Source organism: Cervus elaphus, chromosome 12 (assembly GCF_910594005.1).
Source record: "Cervus elaphus chromosome 12, mCerEla1.1, whole genome shotgun sequence".
Lineage (NCBI taxonomy): Eukaryota > Metazoa > Chordata > Mammalia > Artiodactyla > Cervidae > Cervus > Cervus elaphus.
Window position 1 is genome coordinate 18,433,718 of NC_057826.1, and position 22,695 is coordinate 18,456,412.

At 47.3% G+C, this 22,695-nt stretch overlaps 1 protein-coding gene across 6 annotated transcripts in view; it reads left to right on the forward strand.

Annotated features, from left to right (window-relative positions):
- DPF3 (double PHD fingers 3) overlaps window positions 1-22,695 on the forward strand; it is a 303,432-nt gene that overhangs the window by 181,270 nt on the left and 99,467 nt on the right. For all 6 annotated transcript variants that reach the window (XR_006343955.1, XR_006343956.1, XM_043919911.1 and 3 more), the window contains exon 7: window positions 18,869-19,006. Coding sequence is in view for 4 of the 6 variants with exons in the window: in XM_043919911.1 (XP_043775846.1) it covers window positions 18,869-19,006 (138 nt within the window). In the remaining 2 variants the exon portion in view is untranslated. The remainder of the gene's footprint in view (window positions 1-18,868; window positions 19,007-22,695) is intronic.

The following is a 22,695-nucleotide window of genomic DNA, read 5'->3' on the forward strand; positions in this document are numbered from 1 at the left end:
GGCTCTTTCCCTGAGACATAGCCTGTTGGGGTATAGGACATTTGGAGACCGCCGTGCGGGGCCTAGAGCAGCCCCAGCTGCTCCCACAGTGTTTCAGAAACTCTGCTTGACTTTGTGCATGTGTGTGTGCATGCTCAGTCACTTCAGTTGTGTCCGACTCTTTGTGACCCTGTGGACCATAGCCAGCCAGGTTCCTCTGTCCATGGGATTCTCTAGGCAAGAATACTGGAGTGGATTGCTGTGTGCTCCTCCAGGGCTGCTTGACCTCAGCCTCCTTAAAAATCACTGCCATTTCCCCTTGTACCTGAGTGCACAGGAAGAATCAGATGACCACTGCAGTCTTATTAAAAATTTTCTGAGGGCATTAAGGCCCCACATTCTCTAAGGCTCACATGCTTCTAGCTTCGAGCTGCAGCAGAAAAGCCAATAATGTGGGCTTCAGGCTGGCTGCCCTTGTCGCTGGAGGGAAGCCGGGCTCATCACTCAGTTGTTGAGGATATTATCTTGCAGGTCCTTGCGTGGGGTGCAGTGGGGGAGGGGTGGGACAGCCTCTATGCCCCAGAAACTTGATTTGTGGAGCAGGGCCTGTGGCATGGGATTGATCCCTAGAGACCCAGTGCATTTGTTCCTGCAAAGCTGGGACTGTTTAAATATTTAAGTGTCCTCGCATCGTGGACGCAGGTTGCAGGTTGTCACAGCAGAGCTGGTCAGAGAGAGGGCTGGGGAGTGGTCGAAGTTTCTCATTCATGCCCTCAGACCTTCTCGCTTGCTCAAGAACCGTGTCCTTGACCACCAAACCTGTGGTTGCCTTGCCTGTAACCCACACCCTCTTTTATTTATTTTATTGAAGTATAGTTGATTTACAGTATTGTGTTAGTTTCAAATGTACAGCAAAGTGACTTGATTATATATACATATATTTTATATATTTATATATCATATATATTCTCTTTTCATTTGTTTTCATTATAGGTTATTACAAGATATTGAATATAGTTCCCTGTGCATGCATGCTAAGTTGCTTCAGTTGTGTCCTACTCTTTGGGACCCTATGGGCTGTATCCTGCCAGGCTCCTCTGTCCATGGGACTCTCCAGGCACGAATACTGGAGTGGGTTGCCATGCCCTCCTCTAGGGGATCTTCTTGACTCAGGGATTGAACTCCAGTCTCCTACATCTTCTACATTGGCAAGTGGGTTCTTTACCACTAGCGCCCCCTGGGAAGCCCAGTAGTCCCCTGTGCTAAATAGTGAATCCTGCTGCTTATCTATTTTGTATATGGTACTTACATCTGTTAATCCTGCTCCTAATTTATCCCTCCCTTCTTCCCCTTGGATAACCTTAAGTTTGCTTTATACCTATATGCAAACCCTCTTGAATTACTTTGTCATCCAGTTAGAAATAGTATATGTTCATTGTGGAAAAATCAGAAGTTACAGATAAGCATAAAGGGAAAACTAAAAATCACCCATAATCTTACTCTTCAGAGATAGCTTGAAAATTTTATTTCATTGTATCCTGTTTTAGGGTTCTCTTTATGATCTTCATCTGCTATACCCTCTCTACCCCCAATAAGTAATACGTACCACGTTAACCCACCCCCCACTCAACAACACACAAGGACCATTCTTCCATGTCAATAGGGACACCTTTATGACAGCATTTCAGGGTTATACGGTGTTCCATGATATGGCCATGTCCCAATTTGCCCAATCATTGTTTCACTTGTTGGATGTTTGGACCAAAACTTGTCCGAGATTAAAAACAGTCTTGCAGCTCTATCTTTGCATAACGCTTTTATTATTTTCCCAGAAGCAGAACTGTGGGGTCAAAGGGCCTGGTGCACAGCCTTTTGATTTCTCTTATTTCAAGTCCTGGTTGGGGCTCAGGGAAGTGGGTTAGCAAGAGCTGCACGAAGAAGGAGGTGTGCTGATTTTGGTGTGAGAAGCCCGAGGTCAGACTGTGGCCCTGCCGCTTGTTAGCTTGTTATCCAGAATTTTTTGAGAAAATCATCTTGCTGCTGGGAGTGTCCATTGTCCCGAGGTGTGAACTGGGGATGGATGCGGTTGAGAAAGCTGCCTGTGATAATGTCTATAAAAATGCTTGCACATGCATGGTATGTGCTTAATGACTGTTTCTTCCACCTTTGCCTTTTCCTCATTTCCTCTGTCTCCAGTGTTGTTTGCAAGAGAAGGCTGCTGTCACAGGAGGAGAGAACACAGGCAGTTTTCTTTGAGTAGATAGTGAGTGCCGTAGGAATCCAGGGGAGGGCATGGCCAGGGCCAGGGACTGAGGTGGCAGAGGGTGCTTCCCTAGGATGCCACACAGGTCCTCAGTGAGGGTGTGCTGAATTGACTGAGGTCTCCAGGGATGGAGGAGTATGTGGGAGTCAGCAGGGAGGTAGTAATAATAATGGCAAAAGTCTGCTGATTTATATTATGGGCCTGGAATGTTCTATTGGTTTAGTCTGTACTAATTCTCTTTTTGCATATTTAAATAAAATATTAAAAAATAGTTCTTTACTTTTTGTTGCTCTGCGAGAGCTTTCTCTAATTGCAGCAAGCTGGGGCTATTTGTTGTGGTGCACGGGCTTCTCATCGCAGTAACGTCTCGCTGTGGAGCACAGGTTCTAGATGGCACAGCTTCAGTAGTTTCAGCTCACAGGTTCTAGAGGGTGGGTTCAGTAGTTGTGATGCATGGGCTTAGCTACTCTGCAGCATGTGAAGATCTTAGTTCCTGAATCAGGAATCGAACCTACGTCACCTGCATTGGCAGGTGGATTCTTAACCACTGGACCCCCAGGGAAGTCCCATCTATATGAATTCTTTAATCCTTGAGAAAGTACTAGGAGGTAGCTGGTGTGATCATCTCCATCCTACAGATAAGGATTCTGAGGAGGAGAGGGGTTATTTAACTTTCCTAGGGTTATACAGTGAGTAAATGGCAGAGTCAAGATTTGATCCCAGTGAGCAGTCTCTCACTCCTCTGCAACCTTGCTATCCCCCCACTGGTCACTCACCTCCTCCTAGAGTCTGCCTTGCCTTATATATGCCTCTGCACAGGCTACCTCTCACATCGTGTGATACCCGTTTGTCTATTTGTCCATTCTTCCAGCTGGACGGTGAGCCTCTGAGAGCAGGGGCTATGTCACATTCAACTTGCATCCCAGCCCCAGCCCAGTGGTTGCTCCCAAAATGTTGATGAATGTGGGTTGCACACACCAGGATAGAAGACAGACCAGCGTGGCTGAAGCAGAGTGTTTGGGGAGGGAGATTGGGAGGTACAGAGTTGGATAAGGATGCTCAAAACACCAGGCTGAGGTGCTTAGAGTTTGGCCTGTGTAGTCCACGGTGAACCGTGGATGGTCCTGGAGACGTCTCTGGAATGGTTAATCTCTAGGGTTAGGTGTTCAGGGAAGAGAGCCCGAAGCCTGTGGCTAACAGGAGCCTTTTCTGGGAAGGAGAAGACATGAAGTCTGGATGGTGGTGACAACAGGAACAAAATGGATGGGGCAAACAAGCAAGCCTTTATGAAAAAGAAATTCACAGAACCTGGCAGAGGACAGACAGAATGTAGGGTGCAGGAGAGAGGGAGGTGGCAACAATAGCTCTTGAAGTCTTGAGCCTGAGTAGTGGAGACATGAGGGAGGCTTAACTGGAATATTCTAGAGGAGGAGGAGGTAATTTGGGAGAGCAGTGACACTTAGACAGACAGGTTTGTGGACATGGCAGGATATCCAGGCAGCGATGTCTCACAGATGCTAATATACATGTGTTTCCCCAAAGTTAGTGAGGGACTTCTACTGATGTCATTGGTGGATGGGGGCCTGCTTCAGGTAAGGGTCATTGAGACATACTCGGTTGGTTGGGTCTCACAAATAAAGCATCTGATGGAATGTTTATGTCAGATATTCACCCAGATATCCCATCAGAGAGTGCACTGGCCAGATTCCCAGATGTTTGGGGGCTGTCACACTATATGATATTGCTTCTGTTTTTGTTTTCGTTTTTTTTTTTTTTTTACCTTTCTATGTTTATCTTCCTCAGAACTGTGGACAGTTATATTAGTTATTGAAATTATTTTCAATGGAGATTAAAAAAAGAGTATTTTACTCTTTAAGTTAATTGTTGTTGCTGTTTAGTTGCTAACTTGTGTTCGACTCTTTTGCGACCCTATGAACTGTAGCCCACCAGGCTCCTCTGTCCATGGGATTCTCCAGGCAAGAATACTGGAGTGGGTAGCCATGCCCTTCTCCAGAGGATCTTCCCAACCCAGGGAATGAAATCGTGTCTCCTGCATTGGCAGGCAGATTCTTTACCACTGAGTCACCAGGGAAGCTAAGGATGGGCTAATGTGTGATTCACTAGAATAAGGAATCAAAGGCAGCATCTCTATAAAGTCCAAAGAAGATGGCTCTTGAATTATAAGCCCAGGATTTGCGTCTAGCCTTGACCTTGGGCAAATCATGAAAACCTCTCTGTGCCTGAGTGTCTTTTTCTGTCAAGTGAGGACAATAAGATTGACTTTAGAGTGTTTTCAAGAGGGTAAAATGAGACTGTTATGTGTGAAAACCATTAGTTCACTGCCTGGTTCATAAATATGCTCAATAAATATTTATTTTTTATACTAAGTCAAGAAAGGGTACTCATTTCACACTTAGGCTGAGTCCCCAGTTGTGTTCTCTGCTCTGGCTGCTGGAGTTGTGAGGGACCAGGGAAGCATTCTGAGAGAGCTAAATGAACGATCAGAAATAGCTAGTGTTTAGTGAACATTTGCTGCATGCCAGGCACTGTGCTAAGTATTTTACAAGGATGGACTCATTCAGTTCCAGTAAAGGATCCGCCTGCAATGCGGGAGATCTGGGTTCAATCCCGGGGTTGGGAAGATCCCCTGGAGAAGGGAATGGCTACCCACTCCAGTATTCTGGTCTGGAGAATTCCATGGCCTGTATAGTCCATGGGGTTGCAAAGGGTTGGACATGACTGAGCAACTTTCACTTTTTTTCACTTTCATTCAGTTCTGACAATATCCATATGAGGTATAAAACTATTATTATCTCTATTTTACAGTCAAACAAGCTGAGGTTTGGAGAGATTAAGTAACTTGCCCAAGATCATACAGCCAATTAACTGGCATAGGACAACTGACCTCAGAGTTCACCAGAATTATGTTACCCTGCTTCTCAACAGTGCAATAAAGAGTTCCACCAACACACTTAATGCTTTGGTGCGGGGAGTTTCTGCATTTCTCTGCTGGGGATACAGAATTAGGTTATAGAGTATTTTGAAATGGGAGCCTTGTTGCTTATCTCCGTTCTTCTTGTGTTGTGTTTTATTTTGTTAAACCTGTAGCCACATTCACATACAGTAAATTCCTCAAATATGCAGAACGTTCTCCCTTGATGCAGACACAGGACTTGTGGATCACTAGCATTTGGTAGATCCTGGCTCTGGGCTCTCTCCTAATACATGGGTCAGTGCAGGCCCTGGGGAATATGGCTCTGAAAAATCCAGATGTTACACCCCACCGCTTCTCCAGACCCTTGTGTTTCTGTCCAGAAGACTTCAGCTTAAAGTAAGCGCGAAGGGTGGCCTGAAAGAAACACGAAGCCACAGAAAGGCCTCTGTCAAGCTGGCTTGATGGGGTGGAGAGGGGCGGAGGCAGCCGCTGGGTAGATCCTGTGGCTGGGAACCTACATCACTTTTCTGTCACATTTGAGGGGGTCCTTGCTGCAGGAGGACCTGGAGGATCCAGAGAAGCAAAGAGATGTGCAGTGTTAGAATGGGAAGACTCAGATGGTCTGAGGCAACTGCCATGTTTTACCAGTAGGGGAACCAAGCCCAGAAAGGTTTGTTTTTTTGTGTGTGTAAGGGTGCATGATGGGTTAGTGTCATCGCCAAGGCCAGACCACAGATGTGCAGAGGGCCACCCCCACTGCCAGCCTCTGGCTCGAGGGGATGGGGGAGGGAAGCCCACCTGGCTTGCCCAAGAGGACCTCCTTGGTGCCTGAATGTTGCAGGACCTGGGCCAGTCATTGGTGAAGCCACCACTTTCATTGCTTGAGTTCCATAGAGCCATCATTGCCTCTTGAGAAAAGACTGGGCGTTTAACTTAGTCATAGGGATTAACACTCCACCCTGCATACAAAAGTCTGAGCTAATGGCTTTCTGTAGTCCCCTGGGTCTTCTCCCAAGCTCATTGACAGCAGGGCTTTTCTCACTTGGCGCTTCTCCTCACGGGGCATTGGTGTAGATATTCCTCCACCGCCCCTTGATGGTTCTCCAGAGAGAGCACTGAGGGTTGTCAGGAAGGTGTCAGTGTTAGTCACTCAGGTGTGTCCGACTCTTTGTGACCCCATGGACTATATAGCCCACCAGGCTCCTCTGTCCATGGAATTCTTCAGGCAAGAATACTGGAATGGGTTGCCATTCCCTTCTCCAGGGGATCTTCCCGACTCAGGAATCAAACCCAGGTCTCCTGTATCACAGGCAGATTCTTTACCATCTGAGCCAATAGGGAAGTCAGGAAGGTGTGGGGGTCCCCAAACATCTGGACCTGTCTGGTGAGGTATGAGTCCCCTGTCTAGATGGCTCCTGTTTTTTTCTGTCCTGGCCCCAGCAGGCCATAGAGTTCAACCTTAGAAGGGCTGAAGGGCAGAGAATTTGATGATGGCGTGATTGTGGAGGTGTGGGCAGGATAAAGGTGCCAACAAGCGAGGGGGAGCCCTCACCATCCTGAGTCCCAAGGAGCAGGGAGGACATTGGCTCACGCGGGAGGCTGGATCTGGGGGGAGGGTCACCCTGCTCCAGGGGTGCTGCCTGAGTAGGGACAGGCATGGAGAAGATCCCCAATGCCTCTCTCCTCACCCTCCATCCCTCTCAATGGCCGAACTCCACTGGAAGCAGAGGGCAAGAGGCCGTAGAGGTCAGCTCCGGGCGCTGGGAGGGGTGGTGCGTGGAGAATGAGTAGTGCATCTTTGAATCCGTGTGCTTCAACCACAGGCCGGAGTTCAAATCCCACCTCTGCCATGCAGTGAGCTGTCTCAGTGCCCCCAGACTCAGTTTCCTCCTCCATGAAATGAGATGACAATCGCTACCTCCGGAGCTATCTTGAGACTCCATGTAAGAATGTGTGCCTGCCCGATAGTCTGTAAGCGGGCTGCCTTGGAGGCATTGGCAGGTGACAGGCACCGCTGGGTCGATTTTTACAGAAGGGGAAGTCGAGCTGCAGAGCAAGGGAAGTGGCATCCTCAGGGCTGTATGGAAGTGCCAGGGGGCAGAGCTGGGAAAGAGATGCAGCCCGGTGACTCCCAAGGCCCAGGCTTTGTCTCTTGGACACTCATCCCGTAATTGCTTTCAGTCGCTGCTTTCAGGCTCTCGGAAACCACTGGCTCAGATACCCACTGCGTGCTCCAAGTTGGGCTGATGAAAATGTGCCAGAGTCATTAAGTTATCAGTGGGGAAGGCGGCCGCTTCTCCCTGGCAGGAAGGATTCTGCTGTCTCTGCAGCCGGCTTTGTTCACGCACACTGCCCCTGATTGTGCCTCCTCCTCCTCCTCTTCCTCCCTCCTCCCCTGCCTCCCCGTCCTCCCCCATCCTCAGAAGGAGTGAGGGATGTAGGGTTGAAGTGTGGTGGAGGGGGGTGGCATCGTGCTGTAAATATTCTGGGGCAGCCCTAAAGGTATTCATAACTCCAGACAGGAGGTCCTGCCTGGAGACTCTAGCTCTGGTAGGGAAGCAGGCAAGCTCTCATTTTGCAGCTTGACAGATGGATTTGCCCCGGGGGAAGGAGAGAGAGGGAGGCAAGCCGGACCTTCCTCGTTGTCACAGCCGGCCCTCTCCATGTGCGCTGTGCTGGGAACACACAATCCAGGTGGAGCTGCCAAGGTGAAAAGAAGGACCTTAGGTTGTGCACAGGCAAGGTTGACTGGTCCCGGGGTGCTGGCTTCAGAGGCGCCTGGACAAGGAGCCTGTCCTGGGGAAGGAGATGGGAGCCGGAGGTGGGGGTGAAGCCCTCTCTGAATGCTTCAGCCGTCTTGGGGCTCAGTCTGATTCTGCACAACAGATAATTCCAGAGTGAGATTGCTGACATGATAAAAGGATAGCAGATGGTTCTAATACTTTATTTTCAGAATGTATCTTTCCCAACATTCTATTTTCTTGTAACTCCATCACCCCAGACTTCAGAGGAGAAACTACTCGTTCCTCCCGCGCCCCCTCACCCCGCCTCCCCACCGTGCCTTTAGGGTTTTATTCCCTTTGTGGATCCACAGTGTGGACGATGGCTGACAATGGCTGAGGCTCACTGTGAGCCCTGTACTGTTTGCAATGTATTCTCTCACGTAGCCTCCCAGCTGCGCGGTAGGTGTGCTGTTGTGATCGTCCTGTTTTCCCGAGAGGATGCTAAGGCACAGAGAGATTTAGCCACTCGCCCAAGATCACACAGTCAGTCAGCAGCAGAGCTGGGATTTGAACCCAGGCAGTTCAGATCAGCTTACCCACATTCCAAGACAGATCCTGTCTCTCTGAAGGCAGGGTTGACCTAGAAACAGGGTCAGAGCTGTCACTGGCACTAAAATGACCACTGCTGAGTGACTAACCACTCTGGCCAGGTTTCCTATTAATAGTTACCTCAGAGGGGAAATTTCCTCCTGACTAGAGCTGGCTGGGTCCTGCATTCACTGTGGCAGCTCTTACACGACCAGGGTGGCTGTTTGGAGTAAGTTAGTCCCAGATCTCCATCCCCTGCTTCCATAGGTTTCCAGGACCAGATGCTTTTTCTTTTTTTTGGTCACATCATGCAGCATATAGGATCTTGATTCCCTGACTAGGAAAGGATTGAACCCATGATCCCTGTATTAAAAAGTGGTATCTTAACCACTGGACCACTGGGGAAGTCCCCCAGATGCATAATTTGCAGGGCCCAGTACAAAATGCATATGAGGGGCCCTTTGTTTCATAGTAATAAAAAATTCAAGGTGGTGACAGCAAAACATTAAACTAAGTGTGGGGCCCTCCTAAGCTCGGGACCCTGTCTGAAGGCACCTGTCTCACTTCTACAAAACTGGTATTCAGAGTGGCAGGAAGATGTGATGAAATCCATACAGAAGATGAGACAGTGCTGGATGTTCCTCCTCTTCCAAACCAGCCAAAGCAGGATTTCCAAGCCATTTCTTTTCATCTCAATGCAGCAGTCTGGTCCAGGATGCACTTCGATCAAAATAAACCTTAGGAATCTCGTAGCCCTAGGATGAAGTCATCTGAAGGACTGGGACTTGGGTCACCAGCTTTGTTTTGGGGTCAGGTATCTTCTTCCATGGGCTTCCCTGGTGACTCAGAATGTAAAGAATCCACCTGCAATGCGGGAGACCTGGGTTCCATCCCTGGGTTGGGAAGATCCCCTGGAGGAGGAAATGGCAACCCCCTCCAGTATTCTGGCCTGGAGAATCCCCATGGACAGAGGAGCCTGGCGGACTACAGCCTAGGGGGCTGAGAAGAGTCAGACACGACTGAGCGCCTAAGCACACACAGCACATCTTGCTCCCTGAACTCCAGCCTCTCCTCACCCTGCCGTTCAAACTCCCCTCTCCCTCCTCCTTTTCCCCTTTAGCCTCCAAGCCTGCTCAGGATCTATTCTGTTAAAGGACAAGCTCCACTCAGTCTCCATGGACTCCACAGTCCCATCCATCCACCAGCTGACTCTTTCCTCTCCTGCAGCCATGCTGGAAGGAATGGTCTGTCAGCCCCATCGCCACTGCTTCATTTCCAGAAGCATCCTAGCTCCCTGCAGCCTTGCCTTGTCCTCCGGGAGTTTGCGGATTCCGTGCTCACTAGGTGACCTCCTAATTGCTGAGCCCGCTGGTCTCATCTCAGGCCCCATCCTTCTTGGCCCTCTGGGGCATCTGACCTTATCTGGGCTCTGCCTCTGGAAAATGAGGATGTGTGTGGCTGTGAGCAAATGTCCTTGAAGCCCCAGAACAGGCCTGGCACGTGGTACACATAGCTGTCAGCAAGAGCCGACACTGGTGGTGTCATCTCTAATGTCACCTGGCAACCCTGCTCCTCTGGCCTAGATTACTGACTCCTGTGTGAGTCTTTCTTTCTTTCTTCTTCTTTTTTGAAAAATATTTATTTATTTTTATTTATTTGGCTGTGCCCAGTCTTAGTTGCAGTATGCGGGCTCTTCCATCTTTGTTGCAGCATGTGGATCTTTAGTTTTGACATGAAAACTCTTAGTTTTGGCATGTGGGATCTTAGTTCCCCACCCAGGAATCAAACCCCTCTGCCTGCATTTAAAGGTGGAGTCTTAGCCACTGGATCACCAGGGAAGTCCGGTGTGTGTAAGTTTTTCTTAACAAAAATTTTATGTTGGGTTCTCTTTCTCCACCAGACTCAAGATACTGATATTTTCTGAGTTCTGTCCTATGTCCACACCTTTCTTCTTCCTCTCCTTATTCTCTCCCAGCACTTCTCTCCCGATCCATAAGTTCCACTGCCACCCAGGCATCTCCATCATCCACATCTCCTTCCTAAAATTCCAGGTATATAAGCCAGCTGCAGACTGGGGAATCCTGCTTTAACTGTGGCAGCTCTTCCACGGTGAGGGTGGTGGTTTGGAGTAACTTAATCCAAGATCTCCACCCCAGACTGAACTCCTTCCCTTCCTTCTTTAAATCTGATTTTCCTGCTACATGCTTCCACCCCACTGCCCAAATCAGAAGCCTGGGTGTTTTTATTGCTTCCCTTAGTTGACATTAAGTGTAGGCCCTGAGCTGAGCCACATATGGCTACATCAGTGTCCAGACACTCAGGGCCCGCCATGCTTACTGTGGGTGGGAGAGACACGTATTGATGATACACAACTCATCCCAGGAAGATAACACACCAGGGTCCTAATTGTGATTGGAAAGACTGGAGAACTGAAGGATCATCAAGGATCATTAACTGAAGTTAATCAGGGAAACCCGGGCTGGGGGACATTCTGGGCAGAGACTTGTGCAAAGGCTCTGTGGTGGAAAGAAAACTGTTTAAGAAATGAAAGGTCAACCATATGATTATCTCAATAGATGCAGAGAAAGCCTTTGACAAAATTCAACACTCATTTATGATTAAAACTCTCCAAAAAGCAGGAATAGAAGGAACATACCTCAACATAATAAAAGCTATATATGACAAACCCACAGCAAGCATCACCCTCAATGGTGAAAAATTGAAAGCGTTTCCCCTGAAATCAGGAACAAGACAAGGGTGCCCACTCTCACCACTACTATTCAACATAGTGTTGGAAGTTTTGGCCACAGCAATCAGAGCAGAAAAAGAAGTAAAAGGAATCCAGATAGGAAAAGAAGAAGTGAAACTCTCACTGTTTGCAGATGACATGATCCTCTACATAGAAAACCCTAAAGACTCTACCAGAAAATTACTAGAGCTAATCAATGAATATAGTAAAGTTGCAGGATATAAAATTAACACACAGAAATCCCTTGCATTCCTTTATACTAACAATGAAAAAACAGAAAGAGAAATTAAAGAAACAATACCATTCACCATTGCAACAAAAAGAATAAAATACTTAGGAGTATATCTACCTAAAGAAACAAAAGACCTATACATAGAAAACTATAAAACACTGATGAAAGAAATCAAAGAGGACACAAACAGATGGAGAAACATACCGTGTTCATGGATTGGAAGAATCAATATTGTCAAAATGGCTATTCTACCCAAAGCAATCTATAGATTCAATGCAATCCCTATCAAGTTACCAACGGTATTTTTCACAGAACTAGACCAAATAATTTCACAATTTGTATGGAAATACAAAAAACCTCGAATAGCCAAAGTAATCTTGAGAAAGAAGAATGGAACTGGAGGAATCAACCTGCCTGACTTCAGATTCTACTACAAAGCCACAGTCATCAAGACAGTATGGTACTGGCACAAAGACAGAAATATAGATCAATGGAACAGAATAGAAAGCCCAGAGATAAATCCACGGACCTATGGACACCTTATCTTTGACAAAGGAGGCAAGGATATACAATGGAAAAAAGACAACCTCTTTAACAAGTGGTGCTGGGATAACTGGTCAACCACTTGTAAAAGAATGAAACTAGAACACTTTCTAACACCATACACAAAAATAAACTCAAAATGGATTAAAGATCTAAATGTAAGACCAGAAACTATAAAACTCCTAGAGGAGAACATAGGCAAAACACTCTTAGACATAAATCACAGCAGGATCCTCTATGACCCACCTCCCAGAATATTGGAAATAAAAGCAAAACTAAACAAATGGGACCTAATGAAACTTAAAAGCTTTTGCACTACAAAGGAAACTATAAGCAAGGTGAAAAGACAGCCCTCAGATTGGGAGAAAATAATAGCAAATGAAGAAACAGACAAAGGATTAATCTCAAAAATATACAAGCAACTCCTACAGCTCAATTCCAGAAAAATAAATGACCCAATCAAAAAATGGGCCAAAGAACTAAACAGACATTTCTCCAAAGAAGACATACAGATGGCTAACAAACACATGAAAAGATGCTCAACATCACTCATTATTAGAGAAATGCAAATCAAAACCACAATGAGGTACCATTACACGCCAGTCAGGATGGCTGCTATCCAAAAGTCTACAAGCAATAAATGCTGGAGAGGGTGTGGAGAAAAGGGAACCCTCTTACACTGTTGGTGGGAATGCAAACTAGTACAGCCGCTATGGAAAACAGTGTGGAGATTTCTTAAAAAACTGGAAATAGAACTGCCATATGACCCAGCAATCCCACTTCTGGGCATACACACTGAGGAAACCAGATCTGAAAGAGACACGTGCACCCCAATGTTCATCGCAGCACTGTTTATAATAGCCAGGACATGGAAGCAACCTAGATGCCCATCAGCAGATGAATGGATAAGGAAGCTGTGGTACATATACACCATGGAATATTACTCAGCCGTTAAAAAGAATTCATTTGAATCAGTCCTAATGAGATGGATGAAACTGGAGCCCCTTATACAGAGTGAAGTAAGCCAGAAAGATAAAGAACATTACAGCATACTAACACATATATATGGAATCTAGAAAGATGGTAACGATAACCCTATATGCAAAACAGAAAAAGAGACACAGAAATACAGAACAGACTTTTGAACTCTGTGGGAGAATGTGAGGGTGGGATATTTCAAAAGAACAGCATGTATACTATCTATGGTGAAACAGATCACCAGCCCAGGTGGGATGCATGAGACAAGTGCTCGGGCCTGGTGCACTGGGAAGACCCAGAGGAATCGGGTGGAGAGGGAGGTGGGAGGGGGGATTGGGATGGGGAATACGTGTAAATCTATGGCTGATTCATATCAATGTATGACAAAAAAAAAAAAAAAAAGAGGTATGTTCTGAAAAAAAAATAAAAAAATAAAAATCACCAAAAAAAAAAAAAAAAAAAAAGAAATGAAAGGTCAGTGGGCAGGAAGTCCAAGAAGGAGGTGGAATGTGGCTCCAGGCAAGGCTGGGGAGGTGGACGGGTGCTGGATGGCGCGTGGCCAGGAAGTCGAGTTGGCCGAAATCTTTTTAGGCTCCTCCTTGCTGCTTCCTCCTTCCTGCTCCCACTTCTACCAGATTCTCTCTCTTTAACCGCCTTCCTATCCTAAAGTCCTCATTGTTCACACATTAAAAATTAAAGTACCCTCTGTTGTTGTTGTTCAGTCACTCAATCGTGTCCGACTCAATTTGACATTAGATTTAGATGATTTCAGGATGTCTTTATAGTTACATTAAATACCAGAGTGGGTTGCCATTCCCTTCTCCACAGGATCTTCCCAATCCAAGGATTGAACCCGGGTCTTCTGCATTGCAGGCAGATTCTTTATCATCTGAGACAACAGGGAAGCCCTAAGATAGCCTCCTGCCACTTCCAAATCCATCTTTCACACTAGAGTCTTAAGTGGTATTTCTAAAACATAAATCTGATTAAGTAGGTCCTCTGGATGCACACGGTCCTCCCCTGGCCTCCCACTGTCGGAATAAAGTCCCATGCACCTTCCTCTCCTTATCTCCTCACACCCACCCCGAAGCCTGCTTCCCATCAGCTTTCCTAAACATCCTGCTGGTCCCAGAGGTGCTGGTGGAATGTGCTTTGGTGCCCGCAGGCCCTCCTCCTCTGCCTGGTGATGTCCTGCTATCTCACGTGCCATAGCTCATCCACCTCCTCTGGGAAGCTATCCCCCCATCCCTGCCTTGAGCCTGTGCACTGGGCCCTCCTCTTTGCCATGCACAGGCTCACACTGGTGCATGGGTCCCACCTGCCTCCTTGCTAGTTGATGTGTGCGTCTCCTTTGCTAGACTGCAGACTCTTGGAGGGAGGGAACCAGGGCTCATTTATCTTTGTCCTCTGGTGCCTCAAGACTGGGCACACATTAGTTGTTTAATAAATGTTTTCTTGAAGACCTGGTGATGAAGGAATGACATTGTATAAGCAGGTGAAGCTCCACCTGGAAAGCTCTGCATGTAGGGATCGTGTTTAAGGGGTCTGGCTTCTAGGACCTCCATGTGCCGTCTGGTTCTGTTACTTCTAATAATGGAACACAGATCTCAGGGCTGCCTCCCGCTGCCCTTGCCTGCCACCACCATCCATCCAGAAGGGCAGGCAGACGCAGGGCGGGCAGAGTCAAGCCTCAAAATAGTCAACCTTCTAAGTGGTTTTCAAACTGTAGTGTGTATCAGAGTTACCTACAGGGCCTGTTAACACAGATTGCCAGGCTCTACCCCAGACTTTCTGATCTGGTAGGCCTGGGCAGAACCCAAGAATCTGCATCTCTCAACAGCTTCCCAGGTGCTGCTGAAGGTGCTGGTCTGGGGATGACTCTTTGAGAATCTCTCTTCTAGCAAAAGGATCTGCTCTAAAAACAGTTACTGTCTGTGATGTTGGGGAAGGAGATAAGGGAAGCTTTTTGTTGGGATTTGGTTTTGTAGGTTTTAAGAACTATTAGTGTGAGATTAGTGTGGATAGATGGAGCTGGTTCTACACACCTACCTCCTCCCCCATCTCCTGGTTTTCTACAAAGCGTTGCTGGGTTCACTCATCAGCTATTCAGTGGGTATGTTTGGAAGGTGTAAAATGTGTTTGGCAGCATGAGAGGTAGAGTTGTTGACATCAAGAGGAAATTGATATGAAACGGTCCTAGGAGAAGCCCTCCAGTGCAGTCCTAGCCATAATTTAAGGAAATCAAAGAAGAAATGTCCGCTCGGGTGGGTAGTGAGTTCCCCACCAGTGGAGTTGTTCCAGAAAGGCATCTAGAGTGTTTGTGGGAATAAAACAATTGGATAACTAGTTAGACCACATAACTCTTAAGATCCTGGGAATCTGTGATTAAGAAGACAGTGTGGTGGCTCAGTGGTAAAGAATCCGCCTGCCTGGGCACTCAAAACTGGTGCTCTGGGAAAACCCAGAGGGATGGGGTGGGGAGGGAGGTGGGGGGGTCAGGATGGGGGGACACATGTACACCCGTGGCTGATTCATGTCAATGTAAGGCAAAAACCACCATAATGTTGTAAAGTAATTAGCTTCCAGTTAAAATAAATAAATAAACTAAAAAAAAAAAAAATAATCCTCCTGCCAATGCAGGAGACCCAGGTTTGATCCCTGAGTTGGGAAGATCCCCTGGAGAAGGAAACAGCAACCCATTCTAGTATTCTTGCCTGGGAAATCCCATGGACAGAGGGGCCTGGTGGGCTACAGTCCATGGGTCACCAAAGAGTCAGACACGACCTAGTGACTAAAACAACAACAACAAGGTGTAATCACAATGAAACGACACAAATAAAATGCGGTGGAGCGTGTGGTGGAGAGCTGCAGAGGCGGCGGAGGCATCCCTGTATCAGCACTGAGGTTATTGTCTTTATTTTAATAAGCACACTTACACCTCATCAGTGATATGCTTGGTAATAAAATGAATTTATGTCCAGTGACCCCGTAATTTGCTGTTTATTGCCCTTAGATCATTTAAAAGGTTAAATAGAAAAAGCCACAAGCAGACCCACAGTGTGCCTCAGAGGTCTCCTTAGGGCCCATTTCCTGAGTCAAATGGAATTGAGATGTGTAGTGCCATGTTATTATTTTTTTTTTGCAATATTTATGTGTGCCCATGAAGGGGAGAGAGAGAGAGGGAAGCCAATTGCAGGACTTGAATTTATAGTTACTAGGTCAACAACTTGATCACCAACTTGAATTTCAGACTCTCACCTTGTTAAGATAGTCCAGACAATTGCCAGATTCCGTAGTAGAGGTAAAGGTCAAAGTCCCTCTTTCATGAGGGTCCAGAGCCTCCTGTGGTCTCCTGTGGTAGACCACACTGAGGCCCCTCACCCCTCACTACTGTTTCTTGAGCATCTATTAGGTGATGGGTACTGAGTGAGATACTTTACAAATGTTATTTATAATCCTTCAAGGTAAGTAGTACTATTGTCGTTTTCAGATTTAAAAAGAGTCACATAGGGATTATGTGTCTTGTTCAGTTTCACAGAGAACTCAATTCATTTTTGGAAGTCAACATAATTATGTGATTGAAAAGCAAGATAAAAGATAGGTGAAAAATTATAGACCTATCTCAAGTCTGAGTGTAGATGTAAAATTAGAAAATAGAATGCAGCAGTATATCAGAAAGATAATACACTCTGATCAAAGAGGGTACATTCTAAGAATGCAAGAATGGCTCAATAGTAGGAAGTATTAGGAAATCAACATAACTCACCATATCAACAAACTAAAGTAGCATCATATATTAGCAGATGCTGAAAGGCCAGTTGGTAAAATTCTCCTGTAATAAAACTAACTCAGGAATAAGACAAATTATTTAAACTTGATAGAGAATAAAACCTAGTAACTTACAGTGAATTCTAAACAGTGAATCACTAAATGCAATTTCACTACAATTGGAAAAACTTACTTTTGCTGTCTTAGAATATGGTCTTGGTGATTCTTACAAATGAATTAAGCTAAGAAGATAAAATAGTTTGTCTAAATATGAGAAAGAAGAGATGACATTATCTATTTTTGCTGAAGGTTATAATACTTGAAAAACCCAAGAGAATCTAGTAAGAAAGGGAAAAAAAAGTTGCTTGGTTGTGTCCCACTCTGAGATTCCGTGGACTGTACTTTGTGAAGTTCCTCTGTCCATGGAATTCTCCAGGCAAGAACGCTGGAGTGAGTAACCATTCCCTTCTCCAGGGGATCTTCCTGACTCAGGGACCGAACCCAGGTCTCCTCCATTGCAGGTGGATTCTTTACTGTCTAAGCCATCAGGAAAGAAAGGAAACCCCACCAGAAATAATAAGGGAGGCCGGTAAGAGTGTTGGGTCACAGCTCTTCTATATACTGTGGAGGTCATGCAGCTGGTCAACTTTGGCCCCTGGAAGTGGGATTTGAACCCATGTCTGATGATGAAGCCTGTGCTCTTTCCACCTTGTGAAGTGTTTATTCTCACAGCTATAACCCAGGCATGTGAAGGGAGAGTCTCTTGAAGCTGCCAGTTTCAGCTGGTCCAGCAGATTGGGTGGGGTTTGCTCTGCTGGGGAGAGGTGGGGGCAAGATGAGAGGGTTGGCACAGGATTTTTACTGGAAGACCCTCAAGACTTCTGCTACCAGAAGTGCTGTCCCTCCAGGGGCTGGGATATTGGGCTTTGTGGTGGGGAGGGGGTGACAGTGGTCTAGTCTTAGCCATTTAGGTGCTGAGCAGACAACCAAGGGAGCTGCCCCTTTCTCTTGTTGGCCCCGAGAAACCATATTTGTGTTGCTTGTTGCCCTTGTCTCCTACTGTCCACTTGAGTGGTGGGGCCTGCCGGGACACATTTTTAGAGATTTGGTGTATCAGAGACTCCTAGGGCCATCAAGGACACAAGCTCTTGGCTAGCACATCTACCAAGGATGCCTCGGATTTATGGTTTTCATGGTGGAAGTGGAATGTGTTTTTCTGGCACAAAAATCACTGAGTGATACATCAAAAATATGATCCATGTAAAGCTTTTGTACTTCATACAGAGTCAAGCACAGGGTGGCAGAAGGAGTCCTGCACAGGAGTCCAGGAGCCCTGGGTCCCCGTGGCTGGCTCAGCCATAACTAGCTGTGTGTTCCCAGGCATATCACTTAACCTTGCTGGGCCTCACTTGCCTCATCTATATACGGGATATTGGATGAAATTAAATAGACTCCAGTCTGTGCATGCTAAGTCACTTCAGTCATGTCTTACTTTGTGACCCTATGGACTGTAGCCCGCTAGGCTCCTCTGTCTATGGGATTTTCCAGGCAAGAATATTGAAGTGGGTTGCCATGCCCTCCTCCAGTGGATCTTCCTGATTGGACTTACGCCTCCTACATCTCTTGCATCGGCACGCGGGTTCTTTACCACTAGTGCCACCCAGGAAGCCAAAAGAGACTCCTAATGCCTTTTAACTTCAAAGTTATAGTAATGATCACCCTTCTCATGTGCCCAGCTCTGTTCTAAAGTGCTTTGCACAGAGATTAACTCATCATAACGACCCAAGAGAGAAGTACTATTATGATTCTTGTTTTCCCTCTGAAGAAGCCTGAGACACAGAGAGGGCAAGTGACTTTCTGAGGGTCTCACAACTAGGAAATGATGGTGGTCTTCCTCAGTTCAGCTTCTGTGGTTTTTCTTTGCCTGGGTCCATGCTGTTATAGCGCTGTTGGTTCTATCCAGTGGGGTGAGGAGTGTTGGGAGTGGGAGACATTTTCTCAAGGAAACCTAGCTCTGGAGTGGATGGATGAGCCACTGCCTGGGAGATTGATGGCAGCGGCTCCAGACATTGCTGACATTTTTGTTTTCCTTTCCTCTTTTCCTCTCTAGTCTGCGGCAAGCGCTACAAGAACCGGCCGGGACTTAGCTACCACTACGCTCACACTCACCTGGCCAGTGAGGAGGGGGATGAGGCCCAAGACCAGGAGACCCGGTCCCCACCCAACCACAGAAACGAGAACCACAGACGTGAGTTCCTGGGTGTTGGGTTGGGTGAGTGGTAAGGTGGATGGGCAGGGCTACAAGCTTTCCTTTCTGTTCACCTGTGGGATTGTCTGCTGGCACCTGTGGATTGGCCTCAATGACCTGTGATGAGTTGGCTATTTCAGCCCCCCAGATACCCCTGTAGGTCAGCGGAGCCCCAGACTTAGAGTGGGCTGAGTAGGGGTGGCACACCCAGCTCTGCTCCCAGAGGACAGAAGGTAAGCGTTAAAGCCAAGGGAAACCTCCTTACCTGGCCATCGTCAAATGACAGACCTGGCAGTCTTTTTCCCCAGCTCCAGAAGATCCATTCACAGCTGCTAATTGGAGTTGGGCAAAGCCCTGGGGTGTGTCAGTTCAAACAGACCTTCCAAATGCCTCCTTGACCACCAAGAGACACAGGATATTCTTGATCCATCATCCTGGCTCTTACAGGGTCACAATTTGGGTAAAAAAATACTGCCCTAGAGTTTCCATGCTCTTCCCTTGAGCTCTCAATCAGCAAACATGACTTGGGTGTGCTTGTCATTGGGGATGTTGGGCTCTGGAGAGCCAAAATGATCCTGAAATTTGTGTTTCCATTTCTATTCTTTCTTTCCTTCTTCGGCTCCCAGTTATGAATCAGAGAGTTGCAAAGGGCTTAGCATTCACCATATGACTTCTCTCTACGACATTCTTTATGGTTTCTGGACCCACCCCAAACTCAGGATGGGATGGGATGATGGGATATTTAGGGCTTGCTTCAAAATGTGGGTCATTCTAGGATCATGGGGTGAGTAATAATTGTGGACATGCCATGTGTTTTTTATTTTGTTCAGAAGATTTTGTGGTAAGGGTTCCTACAGCAAACAAGTCAATGTAATACAAGGGATCAGACTGTTAAAAATATTCAGATTCTAGAGTTTGAGGGTGACTCCTGTGCATGTCAGTCAGTCAACTCAGTCAACTGATGTCAATTGACTGCCTTCATCCAGTATTTGCGGAGAAGGCAATGGCACCCCACTCCAGTCCTCTTGCCTGGAAAATCCCATGGATGGAGGAGCCTGGTGGGCTGCAGTCCATGGGGTCGCTAAGAGTCAGACATTACTGAGCAACTTCACTTTCACTTTTCACTTTCACGCATTGGAGAAGGAAATGGCAACCCACTCCGGCATTCTTGCCTGGAGAATCCCAGGGATGGGGGAGCCTGGTGGGCTGCCGTCTATGGGGTCGCACAGAGTCAGACCCGACTGAAGCAACTTAGAAGCAGCAGCAGCAGCAGCAGCATCCAGTATTTGAAACAATGAACACACGTTGGCCAAAACCTTTCTTTGGATTAGTCTGGGTTCTCCCCTGACCCCCAACCCACTTTCCCCTTGTAGCAGTGCCTTCTGTCTTAGTTTCCTCAGATTCCCCAAACAAAGTACCAAAGACTGGCTGGCTTACCAGAGATTTGTTTTCTCACAGTTCTGGAGCTGGAAGTCCCACATCAAGGTGTCATCAGGGTGGGTCTCCTTGGAGGCCCCTCTCCTTGGTTCGCAGGCGGCCGCCCTCCTGCTGCCTCTCATATGGTCATCCCTCTGGGCACATGTACTTCTGAAGTCTGTGTGTGTCCAAATTTCCTCTTTTTATAAAGACACCAGTCAGATTGGATTAGGGCCCATCCTAACAGTCTCATTCTAACTTTTGCTTTTTCATCATCTCTTTAAAGGTCCTAGATCCAAATATAGTCCTATCCTGGGGTACTGGGGGTTAGGGTTCAACATGTGAGTTTGCGGGGGTGGGGGGGACATGATTCAGACCATAGCACCTTCTTTAATTCTCACTCTTTTTCAGAAGCCCTTTGTGAACCTCTCTTCTGGTGCAAGCCAGACCCTTTATTTTCTCATTGACTGTTGTTATCTGGACAGAACCTGAAAGCAGGCAGGAGGTGCCCTCCTCCGCATGTCAGCCACAACGCTGAGTAGCCACAACGCTGAGTAGCCACAACGCTGAGATCTCTGCCTGCTGCCTGGGGAGAGGTTCCCTTGGTCCCATCACCCTTATCTTCCAGAAAGGAACATATATTGACCTGTACCAATCAGTTGGGTTTTGCATCCTATCATCTCTCCTCTCTACCTGTCTCTGATCTAAGTAGCCAAGGCATAGCTATTGTCTCCTGCCTCGAGGAGGCCGTGAGTGCTTTCCTTTGATTTGGGTTGCTATCTGGAAGGTGTTGATTAGCAAAGTTTACTCTCTCTAAACTATTTATCAGCTTGGTATTATTTCCCACTGCCCCCAGTGCTGGCTTGTGGGCTTCCCTGATGGGTCAGTGGTAAAGAATCCACCTGCCAAGGCAGGAGACATGAGTTTAATCCCTGGGTCGGGAAGACCCCCTGGAGAAGGAAATGGCAAGCCACTCCAGTATTCTGGCCTGGAGAATTCCCAGGACAGAGGCACCTTGTGGGCTACAGTCCATGGGGTCACAAAGAGTCGGGCACAACTGAGTGACTGACACTTTGTCTCCTTTATGGTAGTGGTGTTTTAGTTGCTAAGTCGTGTCTGACTCTGTGAGCCCATGGCCTGTGACTCTCCAGGCTCCTCTGTTCATGGGATTTCCCAGGTAAAAATACTGGAGTGGGTTGCCATTTCCTTCTCTAGGGGATCTCCCTGATCCAGGGATCGAACCCAGGTCTCCTGCATTGCAGGCAGATTTTTTACCGACTGAGCCATCTGGGTATCTCCTTTAAATCTCTTCTCAAATGTCAGGCCGTTTTGTTCCTCATGCCTCAGGGTTTGGCGTGCCTCTCTTTGGTCTGGATCTTTTTTTGTGTGTATGCATGGTGATGGCAGCCACAGAGGAGGGTTCCTTGTGACCTCCAGGTATACTGTGGGCCCCAAGTGGACCCCGGGGTTCTCCTCCTTAGCCATTCCTGCGGGTCCCTCCCAGCTGTCTGTTCACTTCCAAGGTGGGCACTGGCCCCTGTGATTCTCTATCCACTGGGCTCTCCTCACGCAGTCTTGTAGGTCATTGTCCTTATGTCCTCACTGTGAGGCTGGGCAGCCTTGCTTAGAGAGGAAGCTGCATCTTCTCTCCTGGAGGGAGACGCATCCCTGAGCATCTGGCCATGTGTTCCCCTCTCTCAGGGGGTTTGCCAGCAAGCGCTCTCGCTCCAGCCCCGCTCCATCCCCTTCCTCTGATTCTGCTCATGAGAAATCAGGTTCTTCATAAAGGATCATACAACCACTGGAGGAGTTTAAACTGCATAGAAAAACAACAGCTGTTACTGGGCTCATCCAGGGCCTTCTCACACGAGGAAGGTTCTAGAACCCTCACAAGCACCATTTTGACGACATCTCCTCCCAAAGCCTCTGAGAAGTCTGTGATTAACTCCAATTTTGCTAGCAGGGATGGGGGAGATGGGCTGTGGCAGAGATACCCTCCGTGTCCACAGAGTCCTCTCTCCCCTCTTCCCCAATTTCTCTGGACGAATCCAAGAGACAGGGCTCTCTTCCCGGGCTCCCTGCACACAAACACGCCGACTGTTTGCTGCTCCGAATGTGTTGCCTCCCACATGGCCCTGGCGAGCAGCCCCCTCACCATTTTCTCATGCGCTCTAATTGCCAGCATCGTTAATACCCAGTCATTAGCTGCTCCCACTGTTTGGGGGTAGGGGTGGGCGCCCATCCATCCTGCCCCTAAATGCTACAGGGGCTTT